Source organism: Mytilus trossulus, chromosome 7 (genome assembly GCF_036588685.1).
Source record: "Mytilus trossulus isolate FHL-02 chromosome 7, PNRI_Mtr1.1.1.hap1, whole genome shotgun sequence".
NCBI lineage: Eukaryota > Metazoa > Mollusca > Bivalvia > Mytilida > Mytilidae > Mytilus > Mytilus trossulus.
Window position 1 is genome coordinate 57,374,547 of NC_086379.1, and position 23,242 is coordinate 57,397,788.

The 23,242-nt window shown below is 32.8% G+C and overlaps 1 protein-coding gene across 1 annotated transcript in view; it reads left to right on the forward strand.

The window, feature by feature from the left end:
• The window catches only part of LOC134725394 (mucin-2-like), a 78,297-nt gene that overhangs the window by 33,806 nt on the left and 21,249 nt on the right, over nucleotides 1-23,242 (forward strand). The window contains exons 13-17 of the mRNA XM_063589188.1: nucleotides 9,698-10,258; nucleotides 18,002-18,070; nucleotides 19,047-19,214; nucleotides 21,269-21,350; nucleotides 21,605-21,792. Coding sequence (XP_063445258.1) covers nucleotides 9,698-10,258; nucleotides 18,002-18,070; nucleotides 19,047-19,214; nucleotides 21,269-21,350; nucleotides 21,605-21,792 — 1,068 coding nt within the window. The remainder of the gene's footprint in view (nucleotides 1-9,697; nucleotides 10,259-18,001; nucleotides 18,071-19,046; nucleotides 19,215-21,268; nucleotides 21,351-21,604; nucleotides 21,793-23,242) is intronic.

A 23,242-nucleotide genomic window follows, 5' to 3' on the forward strand; every position in this document is an offset into this window, starting at 1 on the left:
TATGGACAGTATTTAACTTTACCCTCTCATAACAAAAAAAAAATAATGATTTTTTTACAAGAATTTTTTTACCTTGATTCTAGTAACAAAGATATATAACATAACTTTATAAGAATGGTTCTCACAAACATGTTTAACCCCGCCGCAATTTTGCGCCTGTCCCAAGTCAGGAGCCTCTGGCCTTTGTTAGTCTTGTATGATTTTTAATTTTAGTTTCTTGTGTATAATTCGGAGTTTAGTATGACGTCCATTATCACTGTACTAGTATACATATTTTTTAAGGGGCCAGCTGAAGGACGCCTACGGGTGCGGGAGTTTCTCGCTACATTGAAGACCCATTGGTGGCCTTCGGCTGTTGTCTGCTCTATGGTCGGGTTGTTGTCGCTTTGACACATTCCCCATTTCCTTTCTCAATTTTATTCTGCGTGTGACACTTCAAATAATAAATTAAGGGAATTACAATAAGTGACAATATCAGTAATTATTAAATAGAATTTTAGACAAAACACTATCAACATACTTTAAAACTCATGTGCTCCTTTGCAAAGAACAAACAGGCTTAACAAATCATATGTTTTGTATTAAAAACTTTACGAAATCACTTTTTGATTTCTTTTGTGAACCTGTAACATTTAATGACGTAATTTTTGTTATCTACCAGTAAAAATTTGTAATGCCCGCGTCACACTGTCCCGATTTTTACGCCGATGGCAACACGATTATGGAAATTTTCAAGATCGGGACTGATCGTATCCAGATCGGGCTATTCGTAGTGCCATCTATAACCATCGAAGAACCATCGGCCACTTGTTATTGCCTTCGGGGACAACTTCGGGAAGGGTTCTAAATTTTTAACATGTTATAAAATCCCCGAAGGTGCGTCCGATGTTGAGGATTCGTACTGAGTTCGTATCACCATCCTCACTATCGTAATGGCACCGGGAATGCATCTTTGAACATCGTATTGCATTCGTGTTTCCATCGTTTCCATCGGGCAGTTTTGACATTACGATGTCTACACGAATGAATCACGAAGCTACCCGAAGGTCTTATGATGGCAACACGACTTCGTGAAGACCTCGTAATCCCGTCGTGTTGCCGTCGAATAAAAGTACGAAGGCGACAAGTTGGAACTACGACGGCAATAAATCCAGCTAAATGTAAGTTAATTTTCGCGTTAAAATACATTTAAAGTGCCATGCGCGATATGCACGGCGACAGCGTTATTTCTATTAATTCAAATTGAACAAGAAAAGCAGCTATTACAATCTCAAGATTTACTTTTACAAGTAAAATATTATTTTTTGTCAATTTTTCATATGAAGTAACATAATGAAAATCATAAACGCGCCTCGTACACCAACACTGCAGGTACACGTATATATGGAAACCAACTTTTTCTTCATTATTCTGATTTTTAATGTATCGTCTGAGTTGTTGTCACACGAATGTTTACTCCATAACCATTTTGTTTTCTATATTTCATATTTTATTGCATTTCTCACATCCTTCTTTTTGTCTATGCTATTATGATTTCTCCTGGAAAGACCTCTTTTTGAATAAAAGGGATCAACGAACCCATTACCTTACCTTTAAGGTAGATCAGTAAACATGGGCATAATTATGGGTAATTATTCAGGCTAGTGCACACATTTTACAGTTCAAACAAAGCAATGCCTCCCCTCGTTTGTAAAGTTCATATTGGGGACATATATGGACACTATATTTTTATAGGACACATGCAGAAAATGGTAAATTGAATATGCATATTTGATACATAAACTATTTTTTTAGAAATCAACCAAAACATTCAGAAACTGGAAATACCTTTAATATTGTCTTTAAAACGCGTGATTTAAGGGCATACGATACGGTTACAGGGAAGGTAATGGCGTTGCTGACGTAAAATGATATTTTCGCGACGTCAAACTATGACATATCGGGAAAAGATGCATCATTCAAACTGATTTAATTTGAAAAACGAGTGCATGGACCCCTATTTTTGAAAACAGCAATTTGTTTCATTTTGCAAGGAGATTATGTGACCCAAATTTTATAAAACTGTAAATAGCGCAATTTTTTTAATTTTGAAAAACATGCAGCAAAATGACGTTTTTTTCCCTCTATTCATCAACATTTGATAAATATGAATTAAGTCTGAATAAAGAATTGCATAATTTTTAATGATACTTATAAAATACAGAAATTACCGATTATCTAACAAAAAATAATTTGTGGTTATCTTTTAAAACAAAAAAGTTCTGTCTTTCTTTGGAAAAAGAAAAAACGGACACAAATCTGAATTTTCAGCAAATATACAAAATTTCGACCTCATTTTACTCAAAAAGTAGCAGATGAAGGTATATTTTTTTATAACATATTTGATTTAATCAGGTTAAAAATAGCCTATTTGCTATATGCAAATTATCATCAACTTGAAAATACAGGTTCAAAACTGTATCGTATGACCATAGCGCTATCATCGTGATCCATTGTGTAGCCTTCGTAATCCATCGTGTAGCCTTCGTGATCCATCGTGTAAGCTTCGGCTGAGATATGAAAGCTTAAATACCCGTCTTCGGTTAACCTTCGTATGTCCATCTTTTGCTATCGTATATAATTTCGGCGCCAGCGTATAGACTTCGTAATTCATCGTACTTGCTTCGGTCACTTTTTGGTATTTTAACGAGATCGGGACCAACTTCGTACGAACTTACAATTTTCGCATTCGGGTGTCCATCGTATATAAAAATCGGGACAGTGTGACGCGGGCATAAAGAATGACATCTGAAAAAAAGTCGGGTAGAATCAAGAATAATATTTTATTCCAGTATGATAACGTTGAAATTGAAAATGTCTGAAAAGAACATATATCTAGGTGTCTGTTTTGAATCATCTGGTACATTTACATATTATAAGCTTGATATTCATGATAAATGCTTTAAAGCATTATATGAATAAAGGAAAGTATTTATTATAGGAGAAATTTATGGTGTATAAACTGGATCTCCGAAGGACTTTTTCATGTTTGTGAGTGGCTTGGTCTAGTTTATACACCAATAACTTCCTTTAAAAAAAGCGATTAATCCTTATAATTCTTTAAAATTGGTGATAAGGAATTATTTTTTCCACACTATTAACCTCTATCACACGTTTATTGTATATATGTGTCGTAAATTGGCCTGGCGCATGGATCATGTACAAGAATTATGGACATTTCAAGGCGAGATAACTCGTGCTAATTTTCTATTCTGGTTCCCAATTTGTTCTCATCGTCTGGTGACCAGTAGATAAGAAAAGATAACTCCCCTAAACAAACACCCCACCAATAGATGTCGATTTGCCGTTAGGCATATTGCGTAATTAATGATATTAGCAATTACACGATAATTCCAGAAGCAATAGATTTTAGAAGGGATCCCCGCTATGACTTTTAAAACTCTAGGTCAGCCAAATAAAGGTTAATGATCCTTGATTTTAGAAGAAATATTCGAAGCAGATATACCCATTATAAATTATCTGTTGATTTTGTAAATATGAACAAGGAGGTTATAGGATACAGACCATTCTCTTAAATTGCATTTGAAAAGTAACGGTGTAAAACAAAGTTGTGAAATAGAGAACTTGAAGCTGTAAGATCCTGTAAAGTCTGATTTTACGTCATCAAAACGTCATCTTTTTGAAATTACCAAATGCAATATGTTTCCAGTATCCATTTCTTTAAAAGAAAAGAAGAGTAAGCATGGACAAATATCCAAATGTTCAAAATATTTGAATACAATAAACAAAAGCTCTGTTATTCGAATTTTGACGATGCAAATTTAAGCATGGAGGCAATTTGGGTACTCCTCATTACAGAATCATTGATGGTTTGGTGGGTAGTTCAGACCAATTTTTTTTTGATTCCATATGAATTTGAAAATCTAATTGGTGTACCTATATAATAAAGAAGGATACGGCTACAAAATAAACACACAAAATGGAAATGTTTGTCTTGATAATAGAAAAACGTTTGCCAGAGGTACAATTAATGTATAGCGAGAGGGTTGAATTCTCACAAAACATATTTCACTCTGCCGCATTTTACACCTATTAAGTCGGGAGCTCATTGTCTGTCTTTTTTATTCTTGTGGGTTATTTTTAATTTTAGTTCATTCAAGGATTTGTATATTTCATTTATGTGTTTAATTTTTGGAGTTTAGTATGACGTCGATTTTCATTAATTCATTCACAAACATTCGAATCACGCCTAACGGATAACTTTTTTTTCAATTCGTTCACATGGTTCATGTCCGTTAGACGTCCGTTCTTATCCGTTAGGCGTCCGTCCATACGTTTTATCCGTTGACGTCCGTTCTGTCCGGTGGAAAATTTTGAGCATGTTCAAAACTTTGAACGGACGTCCAACGGATAAAATCTCCGTTGGACGTCCGTTAGGCGTCCGTTTTGTACGGTACTTGTCCGTTTCGTTTCAGTTTTGTATCCGTTACGTGTCCGTTATACATCCGTTTGAGGTCTGGCAGATAAATTCATCAACGGACTTCTAACGGACGTCTAACGGATAAAACGGATGTTGAACGAATGTGAAACGGACTTCTACCGGACGTATAACGGACAAAACGGATGATGAACGGATCTGAAAGGAATAAATGCAAATTGAAAATTTCTCGTCAGAACTGCTAATTAGATTTCTTAAGGTTCATGAATTCTTATTATTCATATTAGGTCCAAGACCACAATTGTCGTCACTTGATTTTCGAATATAGTCCCTAGTGTTGATAGTGGGTTACTTGCCATTTATTTTTATACCCCTTTCAAATTTATTTCTCCATGTTTAATGCCTCAAATTTCATGTTGGGAGCTGAAATAGCGCAAAACATTTGTCAATGAGGAATGTCATGACACCCGAAAGTCAGGTGCTCGTTTAGTATTGTTTGTTTAATCATTTTTTGAAAATATTCGTTCATATTTCAACATTTCTAAATTTATTTTCACTTAATAAAATACGTTTTTTTTTTATGTATAACCCTCTGTATATTCTTATGTGTAGAAATAAGAATGCCCTTATACAAAAGAATATAGAACAACAAATATAAATAAGTATGGTTATATCGCCAGAATAAGAGTTATACAAGAAAGAAAAAAATGAAATATGAAAAGAATATTTTCAAATAAAACTTAACCTAAAAAAAAGAAGAAAAAAAGGGGGGCACTCAATAAGAACCTGTGTGTGAAATACTTTATTTTCAATATAATACTTCCATGATAAGATAAAATAGCAACATATGGTATTAATTTGGGATACAGCACTGGAAAGGATTTGTCGTGGCCCCATGGGACGCTTATATACTATGTAAATATTGACACATTTGTGTTTATATGGCAGTCAAGATCATGGAAGTACAAAATGTATTATATAATACTTCCATATTTAGATCGATTATTATGGAGCTTTTCTTAAAAACGTTTTTCGATGTATTTTGCCATTTTCATTCATTGTTTATGTTTTGAATAACATTAACATTTCACGGTGGCATCCATATTCTATTTCAATTAAATTTTTCAGATTATGTAACCATTTTTTTTAATCAATACAATCATTGTGTATTCAATTAATTGATTACAAGTTAATGCTATTGTTACTTGAAACTAAATAAGTTTATTCAGACAAAGCCTTTTTTAGAAAAAAAATCCTTTTTCTGTACTCTTCTCAAAGATGTCGACAGAACCACACTACTTAACTTTGATGTACTTTAAAGACATCTTTGTTATAACAGAAATTAATGTATTGCTTAAAACTTAACTAGATATTTTAAATAATGGATGTAAAAAAAAGGAAATTCACATCATAAAATGGAGAATTCAACTTATAACACCAAACACAATTCGTCTTTGAATACGGTCAATCCTAGTTGTTTGAATATACGTTGTAGATCGTTGTATAACAAAAAAATATGAAATTCCACTTTTAAAAGCATAGGGACACCAGTAAACATTATTTTAAAATGATGATTTTTATACCATTTGATAGAAAAACTTTTTGCCAATATTGTATAAGGTATTAATTTAATTTACAATAAAAAATGAATTAAATATGATGTTTTTAGTAGACATGTATACCTCGTATTTGCTATATATTCCACCAGAAGATGACCCAACGTTCAACACGATGAGGACACCAGTAAATTTCAAGATAAAATGAATTTTATTACACCATTTTAAAGCTAGAAAAATGGTGCAATCTTTATAACTTGTTAATTTTATATGATATCTATAGTATAGGAATAGTAATCGTTCATCTAACTAGTGGTCATAATTCCCCGTAGACAATAACGTTAAAAAAAATTCAATGATAACTGCTCTCTGTGGGATAGTTGATAAGGCCATCCAGCTGAGCTGTCCGCAATTCTTGTGTTTGATATTTGTTGGTTAACACAAACATGTGTACTCCATGAAATTTGCTATATGATAAAAAAAAATAAACTAAAAATATATCTTTATATCATTCAGATGAATGTCTTGTTATTAAATTTAACTTTTAGCAGGAAGTGAAAATAAATATTTCCAACGTCGAATATGTTATTATCGCCACCATCTTGTTTACATTGTTACAAAAAGTATTTCGGTCAATGTCGTTTATCAAAAATAAACAAAGTCAGGATTCACTACCGGAAGTCCTCTCGACCAATCGAGATCGTATAATGTATTCCCTAATATGCAAATCATTTACGAATGATTCCATTGAAACCAAAAATATATTCATTAATACACATACTTAATCTCACAGTCAAACTAGTAATGCTATTTGAATCTGAAATATGATATGAGAATTTCATGTTCAGCAATTTTTAGTTGACTCGAAAAATTTATCATAAAAACTGTGGAAAGTTTAAAGAAAGAGACCTTTCATCCGAAATTCTGTCAATTTGCTCTAGGAGTTGGATTAAAGACTTCAAGAAATGGTATTATTTGAAACTTCGAAGTTTACCGTTGGTGTGTATTATGCAAATCTTAGTATGGTAAACATATATTTAAAGGGGCACTAGCTACGTACGAGATATATCAAAAAACTAAAATATGATTTTGTTTTGTTTAATCATTAATGTAAGTGAAATTGTGAAATAACTATTCGCTTTTAGCAGCTAATTTGGTTCAATTTTGTCAAAATAAGCTAAGAAACATAAATGATTAGTTATCAACTTGCAAGTGAACAAGTTCGACCTCATTGAATCCGTATTCATGTGAACTTCAATTTAACCACATAGCTAGAGATGGATAACGCATGCATTGTGCGTGTAAAGGTATTTAAAGGAATAGAATATATACCTTGAAAATGAAACAAAGGTAAACCGTTTGACTGACTGATTCGATCTACAAAAAGTCATTCTTATACAGGCAAAAACGATGATCAACATATATTTGAAATCTATTACATGTAATTAAACAAACAGAGAAAAAAAATTCAATTGCACGAGTTGCTAATCTATTTATATCTGTATTTATGTTTACATCGCTTAAATTGTCATCAGAGATCAAATCGATAGTTAATTAATAGATGGCGTCTAGACTAAAATACACAGGAAACGTAGCTACAAGTTATCATACCCATGCCCTGCAATTTGTTTATTTAAGACTTTTGATAGGTTGAAAAAAATGTTTTACATTGTCATAAATCAAATATTAGAATTTAAAGTCAAATCAATGAACACGAATTTGACAGCTCGTACACCTTTAAGACTACAGGATACTTGTAATGGATTTCAAAAGAACAAAGTTCAATGTACTGATGATAATAAAGATAACACAAATTTTGATAGCGGCTTTTAAAGAATCAGTAGCTATGTCACCTGTCAAGCAATCATATGTTAATTATATTCAGAAAATATTTAAATTTTTGAATCTTGAACATTATATATATAAATATATCAAATCATAAAAAGAGCTATATAATAAATTAAGTAAAATCTTGTTTAAAAAATAAAATAGGTCTATGGCACAAAGAACTAAATTATGATAATAAGACAATAACCAAAACTGAAAAGAAGTTAAGAACATACAGAAAATTTACCGCGCTGAATTACGTCCATTATTCATTTTTCATTATTCAAAATTAAATAATGAATATTGAGATAGTTCATTATTCACTATTCAACATTTAAACAGAACAAATATTCTAATTAATATAAGAAAAAAAAATCATAACGCTCTGAAATTTCATATTTATTTATTTATTTAGTTTCGGAGGATAAATTAGTGGGTTTTCTAACTATTTTTAACATAAATTCCTTGGTTTAATGTATGGAACCAAATCATACAAAAAATAAAATACTATACATTGTCTTTTTTTAATTTTCACTGTACCTTTGCTATTCTTCATCCCCTGATTATAGATATAACTTGCCGATTGTGCCGATTATAACCAATAGAGGTGTTGCGGAGGACCTAAATGCCAAAATACGTGTGAAAATTAAAAATAGCAAATTTTGAATAATGGAATGGATATTTTAGATAGAATTATGGACTGCTGCGACCCTTCAGCCCATAATTACAGATATCATTCGGCCCTTCAAAGAGCATCGTGATTGGTTGATAAAATCATCTGTATCTGTATCTGATAGGGTAATGAGACTTTTAATTCAAAAATAAGGAGATGTGAAAGGATTGCCAATGAGACAACTACCATACAGTAAGATTCAGTCACGTCAAAACAATAAGAAAAAACACCGGGATGATTTATCCTTTTAAATACAACAAATCAAAAAGCAAATATTGAAGAGAGCAACCAACGATAACCACTTATGATAGTATGCTGACTTAGGATAGTCACATATATAATGGGCGCTCAACCCTCCCATAACCTATTGCAGTGGCGTGACAGCACAGCATACGAACAAACTATAAAATCAGTAATAAAAGCTTTTACTCATCAGAACGACACTAAGCACACAGAACAATCTAACAAAAAGACAGAAACACAAAGTACCGATCTAAGAGTACTAACAGTTACTAATAGCTAGTAAAAGCCTATTTCAACGACTAAATAAACCATGTTTTTCAGACTTAAATTAAAGTACCCTCCACCTATGTCTCTAGAACGTAAAATAAACAAACATACACCAATACGCACAGTTAAACTCAGTTTAAAAGAATTCCGATACCGATGTCAGGGTAGGTAACAGAAGAAACAAAGCAAAATGACAATGATACATAAATTAACAAAAAAAAACTACTAGCAGTTACTAACATGCCAGCTCAAGACCTCAATTAAATGTATTGAAAGATTATATCTTCATTATATGAAAATAAAGCACAATCCCTCCCATTAGGGGTTGATTATCATACCATCATATAATATATGAGAAGAACATATCCCGTAGCATGCCAACAACTGGTTTGAGAATAAATGTGTGTATTCCGATGTGAAAAGAAATTTAAAGTTAAAAAGATAAATTAAAGCCCTCTAGAAGCATTCTCTAAATATAACCTTGCGCCTGATCTCACTTTCTCGATTCTAAGTCTACAAGGTTAAAATTGCTAGCACGAACAAATGTTCAAGTGTCTACCCATGAATCAAGTTTTTGTGTAGAATGAATGTGAGCGAGACTCTCATTTGTCAAATGTGTTCATGAAAATCTGACTTTTGTTAAATTTTTTACATTTCAATATATATTTGATACCGTATAAACTTATTGTTTAGGTTGTGCGCCAAGAGTATTTGACATGGTTTTCTTGGTTGATGTGACATTTTCTTATTACCGCATTAGTTCTATTGAGACCTTCGTACAAAATGTAGCTAACGTAACAACAATTGGACCTTCCAGAACAAGGATATCGTTGGCAACATTAGGTTCCACTGTAAACCTGGAGTTTGATTTTGTAACTCACACATCATATTCAGAAGTATCTGACGCTCTTAAGAGTAGTATATCAAAAAAGTATGCAACACCAAATATTAAAGAGGCCTTAGAATTTGCAAGGGGTACAATGTTCACAACAGAGAATGGGGATCGATCTGATGTTAGCGATGTTGTAATCATGGTTATTTCTGATAGCGTTGTTGACGAAGACGTAGATATTGCTGCTCAAAGTCTGAAGGATAAAGGAGTTTATCTGATAGTAGCCGAAGAGGAATCATATTATAGTACATCATCCGCAGTAGAACCTGTGTCAGATTTATATGCTTCTTTTTACTCAGCAACGACATCTTATTTAGCCTCAGTGCAAAGTACCATTGAAAATGGATTTCCTTGTAACTACTGTAAGTTTTCCTATAATATAGTACAGTGTAAATGAGTTGAAAATACAAATTTTTGTATTTTGATTTCTTAAAAAACTACTTAATAACAATTCTCTGTAAGCATCAACATTTTGTACAAGCTAATGCCGCTCATAGTAGTTCATTTGTTCAATTTTGTTCAAATAAAATAACTTTTATCAAATATGAAGGAAACAATATCAATTTAAATTCATGTTTTTATGGTTGGAATTTTAACGTCAGGTACTGTCTTTAGTGAAAAGGCTGCATAAATCCGTAAGATGACAATGACAAATAGAACGTGGTTTGGACTAAAATAAACTTGTTTCTAATAATCTATTATGGTACGTAGTAAAAAAGGATTAAGAAAAATAATTTTGGGGATGTTGACCTTTTTTTTAAACAGTGATATATGCGTATTGTTTTGTTATTAAAAATTCCAGATATTGAGGAAATTGATGATTAAAAGAAATGTTTGATACTTGCATTCCTATCAACATAAGTTTCTGTTGTGATTCAACAAAGGTTAAATATATTTTTCAGCGTTTCGCATTTTAGCGGAAAAATACTGTCTTAAAGTTTCTTTTATATTTTGTATGGGGCAGTGATGTATGATTTGATAGGTCAGGTGACCTAATGTTTTGTTATGTTAATTTGTTTTTCGCGGGTTCGTGAAAAAATTGTCTAGGTGGTCATTCTAGCCGTAGACATCGTACAGTTAAAATGTCGGAACCGGTACAGCTAGATTCTTTGATTAAACAACGTGTGCAAGAAGCTGTTTCAACCGCACAGAATGATATTGTACATCACATGGAAAGGATTATCAAAAGCAGTTTTGACGCTTTCCAAAAGTCGACGAACGAAAATCAATGACAATTGTCAGAAACACAACTTGCCAAGATTGAAGAGATGAATTCGGACAATTACGTGTTTAAGAGAAAAGGGAATGAAGAACAATTCAAAGTTAATTCCAAAGTTGCCAACAAGATGAAGGAAGCTAGATGTTTTCTGAGGGAAGACCCGGAGCAAACCGAACAGACCCAAATGGCAGCACAAAGTATCAGTGAAGGTTTGGATATATTACGTCATAGACAAAAATTAGTTAAATTGGCAGACCAATCAGAGAGTGGCTGGAAAACAGTGACAGATTATGAAACTCATAGTCTGGCCGACGACTCTGAAGATGAAAAACGAATCATCAGAGCCGAAAACAAAGCTGCACGTAAAATCAAGAACGAGAAACAAAGTAAACAGCATATATCAACCCCTTACAGTACCTCTCAATCGTCGAGATTTAATTCCAACGTACCTAGAAATAATGTTCCAGTTCAACGCCCAGGGAAATGTTATGAGTGTGGTATTCCCGGACACTGGAGGGTCGACCATCAAACTGGTGCTTTTGGTGCAACAATGCAAAGAAACAAGATTGACAAGATAAGTAAAAATGTAAATAGTTTTGATAAAACTGTAGAAAACTTTGATAGTCTTGACAAAAGCACAATTGCAAAAGATACGCATTCACAATTCGACACATTTAAAAGTACAGTTACAAAGGTGAACTCTAACGATTCACCGGTAAACAGGTTACGCAACGCGTACACTTATCGGCAAAGTATTAATGCAAATGACTAAATTCTTAGTATTATTAAAGATGGTTACAGAATTCGGTTTTATACAGAACCTGAAAGCTGTAGTTTAAGGAACAATAAGACAGCATTTGATAATGCAGAGTTTGTTGAATCCGAGATCACTAAGTTAATTAGTCGGGGTTGTATGTCTCAAGTACCCGAGTTACCGAAAGTAGTCAATCCTCTTACAGTTGCGAGGAATAAAGAAAAATTCAGACTTGTTCTTGACTGCAGGCATATAAACCCTCACTTACACAAATTGAGGTTCAACTATGAAGATGCTGTTGAAGCTAGTCATATGTTCGAAAAGGGGGACTATCTATTTACATACGATCTTCGATCGGCATATCATCATATTGAAATATTCGAAGATCACAAAACGTACTTAGGTTTCAGTTGGTTTCATGAACATGAAAAAGTAACAAAATACTACGTTTTTAACGTATTACCTTTTGGTATAAGTACAGCAGGATTCATATTTACTAAGGTTGTTAGATGCATTGTAAAATTTTTAAGAGATCAAGGATTACAGATTATAATGTATCTTGATGGCATAGGTGGGGCAAGTCAAATTAGTAAGGCTAATTTCTGTAGCTTAACTGTACGTAATGCTTTAAGATCGGCTGTTTTTTTAATAGCCGAAGAAAGGTTTAGTTGGGAACCAAGTCAATCAGTTACTTGGCTAGGTTTGGTGTGGGACATGAAAGATGGTATTGTTTATGTGACAGAAACTAGATTGAATAAGTTAAAAGATACGCTGAATGTGATTATTCACAGGTTGGGAAAAGGTGAAATAAAAGTAGCAGCCAGGTTTTTGGCGTCCATTATTGGACAGATTATTTCTATGCAAGGGGCATGGGCCCAGTAGTACGGTTGCGTACAAGGAGTATGTAAGATTGCTTATTGTATAGAGCAAGTTGGAACGCTCCTGTGCTTTTGAAAAGCAAAGCATTAGATGAAATTGTTTTCTGGAAGGAAAACGTAGCCATACTGATGGCAGAGATTTGAGTATAGTGGAACAGTACTCTTGCATTGTTTATAGTGATGCCTCCGGTATAAGTTTCAGAGGGTATGCTGTCAGTATCATATATACTGAAGTTATGAGTAGTTGGAATTCTGTAGAAAGTTTGAAAAGCTCCACATGGAGAGAGTTAGAAGCTGTACATAGAGTTAAGTTGTCATAACTAGTAACATTACAAGGTAAAACTATTAAATTGTATACTGATATTCAAAATATTGTTTACATTATTAAGCAAGGTAGTAGAAAGGGCTATCTACAATTAATTGCCATCAAGATAGCCAATGTATGTAAGCTTAACAGTATTGTATTGTTACCACAGTGGGTACCAAGAGACGAAAACGTTAAGGCTGATCAGATCAGTAAAAGTGTAGACTGTGATGACTGGGGAATAGACCCGAAGTGTACTCAGTTCTAGATAATTTGTGGGGTCCTCATACGGTAGATCGATTTGCGTCAGATTATAATACAAAATGTCTGGTCTTCAACTCTAAGCACTGGTGTCCTAATACTTCAGGTATTAATGCTTTCGATCAAGATTGGAAAAGCGAAATTAATTGGATTGTACCACCACCTTCACTTGTTCCCAAATGTATTCAAAAAATGAAACAAGAAAAATCTATCGGTACACTAATTGTTCCATACTGGAGGTCAGTTCCTTTTTGGCCAATTTTAAACGTTGGTATTGAAGGTTCGCAAAAAATTTGCGAAATTGTAGGAGACAGCAGATTGTTGTCATCAAGTGTAGTTATGAGAGGAAGAGGAAGGAACGGATTATTAGGAAAGACAGATACAAATTTCACTTTGTTGGCACTTAAAATTAGATTTTAGATATTTATTATTTTATTTGTTTTTTTAGGGATCGGGTTAAAATGTACCATTCAGAAAGAGATTTCACAGTGTGGAGCGATTTCAGAAAATTTCACTCAACTTGGTGGGAAAATGGAAGAATTTTTGTTACATTCACATAGCAGCAACACCAATAGTAAATATTTTTATTCTTTTAAACGTTGGGAACAGTTTATATCTAAAGAAGGAGGAAAATCTATTCCCGCTTCTCCAATTCAGGTTGCGTTATACTTAACTCATTTACTGGATAAAGGCTCGTCTAAAAGTTTAGTGCAATATGCCATTTACGGGATGAAGTGGGCGCATAATATGCAAGGAATTCAAGATCCGACAACAAATTCTTTCGTTGTGAATTTAATGAAAGCTGCAAAACGACAACCACACAGACCGAAAGTGAAAAAAGATCACATTACCGTAGATGTTTTAATAAATTTATGTTCTAAGTACAAAGATTGTAATGATTTACTTGTTATACGGGATTTAACTATGATTATTTTATGTTTTGCTGGTTTTCTTTGTTATGATGAAGTAAGCGCTATTCGTTGTAAGGATATAGTTTTCAAAGATGATAATTTTTCAATCAAGATATTTAAGAGTAAAACTGATCAATATAGATTAGGTGACGAAATTGTCATTTGTAAAGGAGAGTCAATTGCCTGTCCATAATTATTATTGAAAAAGTATTTTCAATTAGCTATGATTAATTTTGAATCAGATAATTTTTTATTTAGACTAATTTTCAGATCAAAACAAGTTTGTTCATTAATATATAAAAATAAACGGTTAAGCTATACCAGAGCTAGAGAATGTATAGTTTCTAGGTTAAAAAGTATTTGTCCTGATTTAAACATTGGTTTGCATTTTTTGAGAGCAGGTGGGGCTACTGCAGCCGCCAATTCAGATGTAAACGAACGTTGTTGGAAACGACACGGTCGGTGGAAAAGCGACACTGCTAAAGATGGTTACGTGGCTGATTCACTTGATCATCGGCTTCAGGTTACGAAAAATCTTGGATTATGAATGTTTAGGGTTTGAATTTTATTTTTTATCATGATTTATGATTTGATTAGTATCTTGCATTGTATTCATTTTGCATTTCTCACGCCCGTTCTTTGTTTTTCTAGTCTGTCTGCACGTCAAAATGCACATTTTAGTTGAGTCTAATTTAGTTGGCCAAAATTATTGTGTAGTTAGGACATATATTTTTCAGCGTTTCGCAGTATATATAAAATATTGTCTTAAAGTTTCTATAATATATTGTATGGGTCAATGGTGTGTTATGTTAATTTGTTTTTCGCGGGTTCGTGAAAAAATTGTCTAGGTGGTCATTCTAGTCGTAGACATCGTACAGTTAAAACTTCCTTTTTTTCATAAAAAAATGTTTTTTTTTATATAATCATGATCATGATGGAGTACGGCATCATTACCCAGAAACGGTTCTTGCATTGCTCCGTGCGCAGGTTTCCAAACTATATAAGTTGGTTTTTCCTGGGCGGCGAGTGTCCGTTTATGACGGGTATTCTTAATATGATATTTAACATTTGGAATGTTTTTGGAAGTTAATAGATATTTATTACTATTGTTGCCGGAAGTATATTTTTGGTTCACAAAGTTGTGTGTTAAGTTACTTAGTATAGATACTATTACAGTATTATATATGATGTTTGCATATGTATATATGAGATTATTGTATTGTACTGAATTACAAATTTGATTAAATGCTGGCTCCAGTCTGTCTGCACGGCAAAATGCATATATTAGTTGAGTCTAATTTAGTTGGCCAAAATTATTGTGTAGTTAGGACTGACCTATTTAAGGTTAAATACTGATCTACATTAAGTAGTGTATATATATACACGTTAAAATTTAAAAAGGTAGGCGAAGAATATCAAAGAGACATTAACCTTATAATCAAACTAATTTAGGCTAGATAAAGACATTTAACTTTACCAAATGTTTTAAAGTGCAGAACTTCTGACCATATTTTGTCTGGTACAAGTATAAATTATTGCACTAATTCTTGAAACCAACTGTTTACATCTATATCTTCATATGTGTTGCTAGGAAACGTTGAAAAGATGACAAAATCATTAAATATTTGAAAAAAAAAAATTTTTTTTTTAAACAAGAGTTGATCAAAACCAGTTTAGTGTACAGAAGTTCTATCAAGATTGATTGATTGTTGTTTGCTTTACGCCACATTAGCACAGAAAGGCGACGAGAGCTAATTCGAATATTATAACAATTTCTATCAATAAATCTTCTGATATACACCAAACAACTGTAATGTAGTATATACTATATACAATATTGAAATATAGGAAATTAAAGTTATCTTTTTTCGTAAAGTTTTATCAATACTATAAACACCCTGTCATTGCTAGGTGCTAGTTGTGCAAAATGACAGATTGCCTTGCATCCTTAAAGATTTATCACTATTATAACCAACCTGTCACTGCCAGGTGCTTGTCGTGAAAAACGACTGATTGCATTGTATCCTTAAAGATGTATCACTATTATAACCAACATGTCACTGCTAGGTGCTTGTCGTGAAAAACGACTGATTGCATTGTATCCTTAAAGATTTATCACTATTACACCTACCCTGTCACTACTACGTGATAGTCGAGAAAAATGTTCTGAGACACGTAGTTCTTGAGACACGTAGTTCTTGAGACACGTAGTTCTTGAGACAACTAGTTCTGAAACACATAGTCTCCAAAACACCTAGTTCCTGCGACAACTAGTCTCCGAAGCACAGAAGTCAACAGACTATTACAAACTACCTGTTCGAGGGATTGCGACCATTCCCGTGGGCAATTACAGTTTTAGGACAACCTGGTAGCTTGCAACAATCGTAAATATAAAAAAGAAGATGTGACATGATTGCCAATGAGACAAATCTTCACAAAAGACCATATGGCACAGAAAATAACAACTATACATACATACAGAATGTGGCGGTGTTAAACATGCTAGCGGGCACCACCTAAACCTGGGACAGCGGTGTAGCAGTACAACATAAGAACTAACTATTAAAATCAGTTGAAAAAGGCTTTACTCATCAGATGGATACAAATACAAATACTACACAGAGTGGACGTGACCGGGTACTTGTAAATCCCAACAAGAAACAGACACTAAGTACTGATCTGAGAGTACTTGCAGTTATTGACAGCGAGTTCAAAGCCATCAACAACTAAAACAAATCAATCAGTACACATCCAAAATCCAATGGATTTCGTGTAAAGACATGATAAACAGTTAGAGAAAAACATCACCTTGTGCAATGGCAAGATACAGGTATCGACAGATTGTATATCCATTAATGTACATAATGATTTAACAACAATATTAAGTGTGCTTTTAATTAACTGATAACACAATTAATATTTATACCAATAAAGCAATATTCAATGATATAATTACATTGTTGAATTGGTAACTTTTTAGAATACGTTTATTTAACGGATCGATAAGTTTACCAGGATCGTTTCTAAATTACCAGGCACGGTAAAAAAACATTTCTGTAAAATGGGGTGCTATCCAGTTTGAAATAAGTTTTCTACAGGTACAACCATACTTCAAAACCAAATCTTTAATTTATGGAGGAATTTAGTAAAGGTTTGAAGTAATTTGGGGTAACGAGTTCCCTGGCTTATTAATTTTCCAGCAAAGGCTTCTAAACCGCTGGCTTCAAACCACAAACTTTCAACTGGAGCTGATTGGTTTACAAACTTCCCAGACCCTATTCTAACTGCTTTTTTTGCTAGGATACACTTTCCGTTGCTTAACCATCACCCGCCAAATTACAAATGAACGAACATGCACAATGTATCGGTGTCTTTATATACCTATAGCGCAGACCTCAAGGAGAGAACCGTAGCAACAACGAGTCTCATAGCAACCAAGGATAAAGGGATGATGTAGTTTTCGTTAACGTATTGTTCAAACGCATAATTTAATATAGATTACAATTACACATTGAATTACAAATATTGTCTTATGCTTAAACTGCATTTTTGTCACAATATCTTTACTTTCAGCATTAGTTTGATAATAAATTGATCATCAGTATTAAAATTCTGTTACCAGCTGTGCTTATGCATTCTTTTGGCAACAACGAGTCGTTTTGTTAGTTTGAGCCTTATCTTGTCTTTTGTAAACAAGTTGTAATTGTCTTGCTGAAATGCAAAAAAAAAAATATATCAGAGCCATATTAAATTTATAAACAAATATTTTTTTTTCCAGTTTGTGCAACATCTTTCTTTGCCTTAGATTCTCCTTCAACTCTGTCAACAGGAAATGACTCAAGTTCAGGTAAATATTTATTTCACCTGATTGTACATAACATTTTTTTAATTTACTTACTCAGATAAAAAAAATACTGAAATTAATTTATATATAAAACACACATAATTCAAAATTGCACACTAAGATTTAAAAGTTCACTGAGATTTAAAAACAACCTATTAATAATGAAAAGCACACACATGAAAAATATAAATTTACACCTAGACTTGTTGGCACATTTCAAGTTCATATATTTGATAAGCATACTAAGGATGTGCTTTTATATGTACCTGAGGTCACCTATAGTAGGCATTTGTAAAAGATAAAAGACCCATAGGCGAAGCACATCATATAAAAACGAGTTGGCGTCATATAATGATTAAGATTTGTCCACAGCGAACATTATAAAACGCATAGTGCACATAATATGAATCAGAGTGTATATAATATAAAGCAGAGAGTACATAGTATCATCTGCTTATCATATTAAGTTATTTTTTGAAGTGTATTCGTTACAGTTTTTTTTTCTGATTGACCCTCCCTACCAAACAAAATATGTTTTTGCGACAGCAATACCATGTTGCCCGATCTATTTCAAATGTGCATACATTGAAAACGTTAAATAGCAGAAATGGTTAATTTTTATATTAAAGTTGTACAAGGTCTAAATATATGTTGTGAGACCTTAAATATGATGATCCAAAAATTGATTTTAAAATATATGGTATCATTGATGAAGTTGTGTTTTTGAACGAATGAACGGACGACTTCATTCATTAATGATTTTCTAAATAGGCGCAGTCTAACTTAATCTTTTGTGGTCTCATTATCTATAGCATTTACAATACATGAAACAAAACAAAAAACAAACAAACAAACACACAAAAAAAACCAAAACAAACCGTGTTATCATAGAAGTAGATAAACAGTCAGCTCATTGTTGCCGATTGCATCTTCACTACTGATAGCCAGTAATAAGGTTTATAATTGTTTTTTTATATAGGATATTTATATGTTATGACGGACAGTCCTTTCAAAGCTACGTGTTGTGGTGCAGCATCAGCATGGGAATTTTTCGCGGTGAATTATGGTACTGTGGAAATGATGATTTTTAGACAAACATCTTCGAATGACTATTACTTAGTTGGATCGACGTCCATAATAGTACCTGGTAATTACAAAAATTGCAGAATTTTTTTTTTTTATTAATTCATTTTCATCGGTTGTAATATATGTGTTTGCATATAAGGAGACGAATGTTTGTGAGAGTGCAATCAAAGGGCACAATGAACAAACAGATATATGGTGTTCATCAATAGGCAAGCGTCCAATCGCCCCCTTTAAAAGAATTGTGAATCGAATAAAAAACTATCAAAGATTTCTATCTTCATAAAATTCGTTTAAGGAAAAGAAGGATGATATGAGACATTCATTGACTACTCTTTATATATCTCAAGCTTCAAATAATATTTTTTAAACTAGTAGTATCCTACAAAATGTTTAAATAATTCGTTAATATTATTGTGTTTAAAATTATTATTCTAAGACACAATGCTAAAATGAAGATTTCATATTACGATTTTTTTTTTAATAGTGAGATATAAATTTCCTTAAAGTGACAAGTAAATAGTGAACTCTGGACTTTTATTTGCTGATAAGGTATAAAGTATAAAGGCTCTTTAAATCTTGTTTGTTTATTACTTTAAAATCAGTACCATAAACAATTCAGCATAAGCTCTATATAGCTTTTATCAGACACAAGGCCCAAGGACAAGACTGACATTCATAAACATGTAATTACACAAAAACACATTTACGAATGAAAGACAACAATGTTAGAAACATCATGTATATGAACGTATAAAAAGCATGGGATTGTATCAAGATAACATTATAATTAAAGCACAGATCTTATCATTTGATTAAATACAATTTTACAATGAATGTGTGGTCACCACAGCTTAGAAACACAGTTCACATGTTTGTTATTATGCGATATGTTTAACAACATATTCCATATCGAGGTTTTGAGCAAGATTTTTGCGGTTCACTGAATATGTAAGTGTGATAGCGAGCGCATGGTGTCCTTTAGACACACATTTTTTTTTAAATTTTAAGTTTTGACTATATAAATTGCTATTCCAATATACAAGGACTGTGTAATCACAAACTAAATTTATCTAACAACATGTCGTTTGTCTTTTCTTAAAAAGTAAAGCTCCTTATCTTTAGGTTCTCTGCGACATTTCTGACTGTTCTTGAAATTAACAATGATATACATTTATTTAATACTCTTTTTTAATTTATTTTAAAACAACATAAATAAATGACTTTTATTGATATCAAATTTATACTAAATATTCCAATATAATCGGTTCTCACATGTTTTATAAGTGTTATATTTAACATTTCCATGAAAGCAGGAGGTTCGGCTGGCCACAAAACCAGATTCAACCCACCATTTTTTATGTCCCACCTACGATAATAGAGGAGCATTATGTTTTCTGGTCTGTGCGTCCGTTCGTCCTTCCGTCTGTCCTGCCGTCCGTTCGTCCCGCTTCAGGTTAAAGTTTTTGGTCAAGGTAGTTTTTAATGAAGTTGAAGTTCAATCAACTTGAAACTCAGTACACATGTGCCCTATGATATGATCTTTTAATTTTTTATGCCAAATTAATGTTTTGACCCCAATTTCACGGTTCACTGAACATAGAAAACGATAGTGCAAATTTCAGGTTTAAGTTTTTGGTCAAGGTAGTTTTTGATGAAGTTGAAGTCCAATCAACTTGAAACTTAGTATACATGTTCCCTGTGATATGATCTTTCTAATTGTCAATTAGTGTTTTTACCCCAATTTCATGGTCCAGTAAACACAGAAAATGATATTGCAAGTGGGGCATCCGTGTACTATGGACACATTCTTGTTTTACTTAAAATGTCCGGTACCAAGTCAGGAAAATGACAATTTTTATCTTATAAAATTGAATAGTTCGTTTCTGCGTGTGTTGCATTGTCGTTTGATTTTTGATGCACTTTAGTACTTTTGTTGTTACGTTGTTTTTCTCTTATATTTGATGTGTTTTTCTCAGTTTTAGTTTGTAACCCGGATTTTTTTTCTCTCAATCGATTTATGACATTCGAAAAGTGGTATACTACTGTTGTCCTTATTTAACATGTAAATAGTGGCAAATAAAGGTAAACATGTATATAAGAAACTCTCTTTTTCAGAGGAATATGCCAACACAACAGTTTCTTTCTCTTTGACGTCTTCAGAAAGAATAGCGATTGTTGAAGGTGACATGTTGGCATGGTACGTAGTCAATAAACGTTTAGATCAAGTGATTATTTCTAATTAGCTGATAGAGACAATAGAAATTAAAGTCTTTAAAATATATATCGCATATTCCATTTTAAATGAAATTCATTGTTTCTTTTATTCGGGAGTTTTGATAGTTTTTTTAAAGTTTGTTTGTAATTTGACTTAAAATATCAAAACACTTTAACTATGGAAATACTTTTTACTATTAAATTAAAGTCTTCTTATGTTTATCCTTTACTTGATAGGTATACAAATGGGCCTAATATGATTGGTCATGCTGATTGTACTACAACAAGTAGATCGGATTGTCCACAATACAACAAAAGACTACATCTACCAAGTGCAAAATTTAACGCCGGAGATTCTATTGACTTGTCATCAGCAGAAACAATAGCTAACAAGGGTTTCTCAATAAAAGTGTCAACAACAAATAGTAAGTAATCTCGTTATTCATGTCATTTTCTGTAAAATTCTTGAGATGCAAAACGTATTGAAATATGATATCTAAAGCTAAATATTATTTAACACTTACAAAATATATGTTATCGGTCAAAGATTTATTTTTTGAAAGGAGCAAGAACTAGTTAATTTCACATATTCAAGTAACTTTTTAAATGAACACTTAAAAGAATAGCTTTTTCCTATAAGTAAACCAATACATGGCTTGGTGTCATTCAGAAAGAAAATATTGTATGTGGATGAGTAAAACAGATGACTGCCTGTACGAAATAAAACGACTGTTAACTACATTGACACAAGGCGTAGATTTCATACAAAATCCTGGCTTCATTGCTATGATTAGCGAATGTATGTTCAAGCGTCATCGAGGCGTTAACCAAGTGTAACTGATGCAGAAACAATGCGTAAATTTATACATTTGAACTGAAAATCAATTATAATACAGTAACCAAACTGTTGACGCCTGTAAGTGCAACAAACGCTATCAATCAATGTATTTCCAATGTTAAACACTATACGGTATGATGAGAACAGGGGTTCAGAATAAAAAAAAAATTTCGTCTGCCTGGCCAGCCCTATGTCAAATTAGTATTCAGAAATTTAAAAATTAAAAAATAAAACCCAATCCCCGTCACTGATGAGTCTTATGTAGACGAAACGCGCGTCTGGCATACTAAATTATAATCCTGGTACCTTTGATAACTATTTACACCACTGGGTCGATGCCACTGCTGGTGGACGTTTCGTCCCCGAGGGTATCACCAGCCTAGTAGTCAACATTTCGGTGTTGACATGAATATCAATGATGTGGTCATTTTCATAAAATTCCTATTTTTACAAAACTTTGAATTTTTCGAAACACAAAGATTTTTCTTATCCCAGGGATAGATATCCTTAGCCGTATTTGGCAAAACGTTTTTGAATTTTGGTTCCTCAATGCTCTTCAACTTTGTACTTGTTTGGCTTTATACAAATTTTGATATGAGCGTCACTGATGAGTCTTATGTAGACAAAACGCGCGTGTCGTACTAAATTATAATCCTGGTACCTTTGATAACTATTGACACCACTGGGTCGATGCCACTGCTGGTGGACGTTTCGACCCCGAGGGTATCACCAGCCTAGTAGTCAACATTTCGGTGTTGACATGAATATAAATGATGTGGTCATTTTCATAAATTTCCTTTTTTTACAAAACTTTGAATTTTTCGAAAAACTAAGTTTTTTCTTATCCCAGGCATAGATAGATAACCTTAGCCGTATTTGGCACAAAGTTTTGGAATTTTGGTTCCTTAATGCTCTTCAACTTTTTACTTATTGTCTTTATACACTTTTTGATATGAGCGTCTCTGATGAGTCTTATGTAGAAGAAACGCGCGTCTGGCGTACTAAATTATAATCCTGGTACCTTTAATAACTACTCA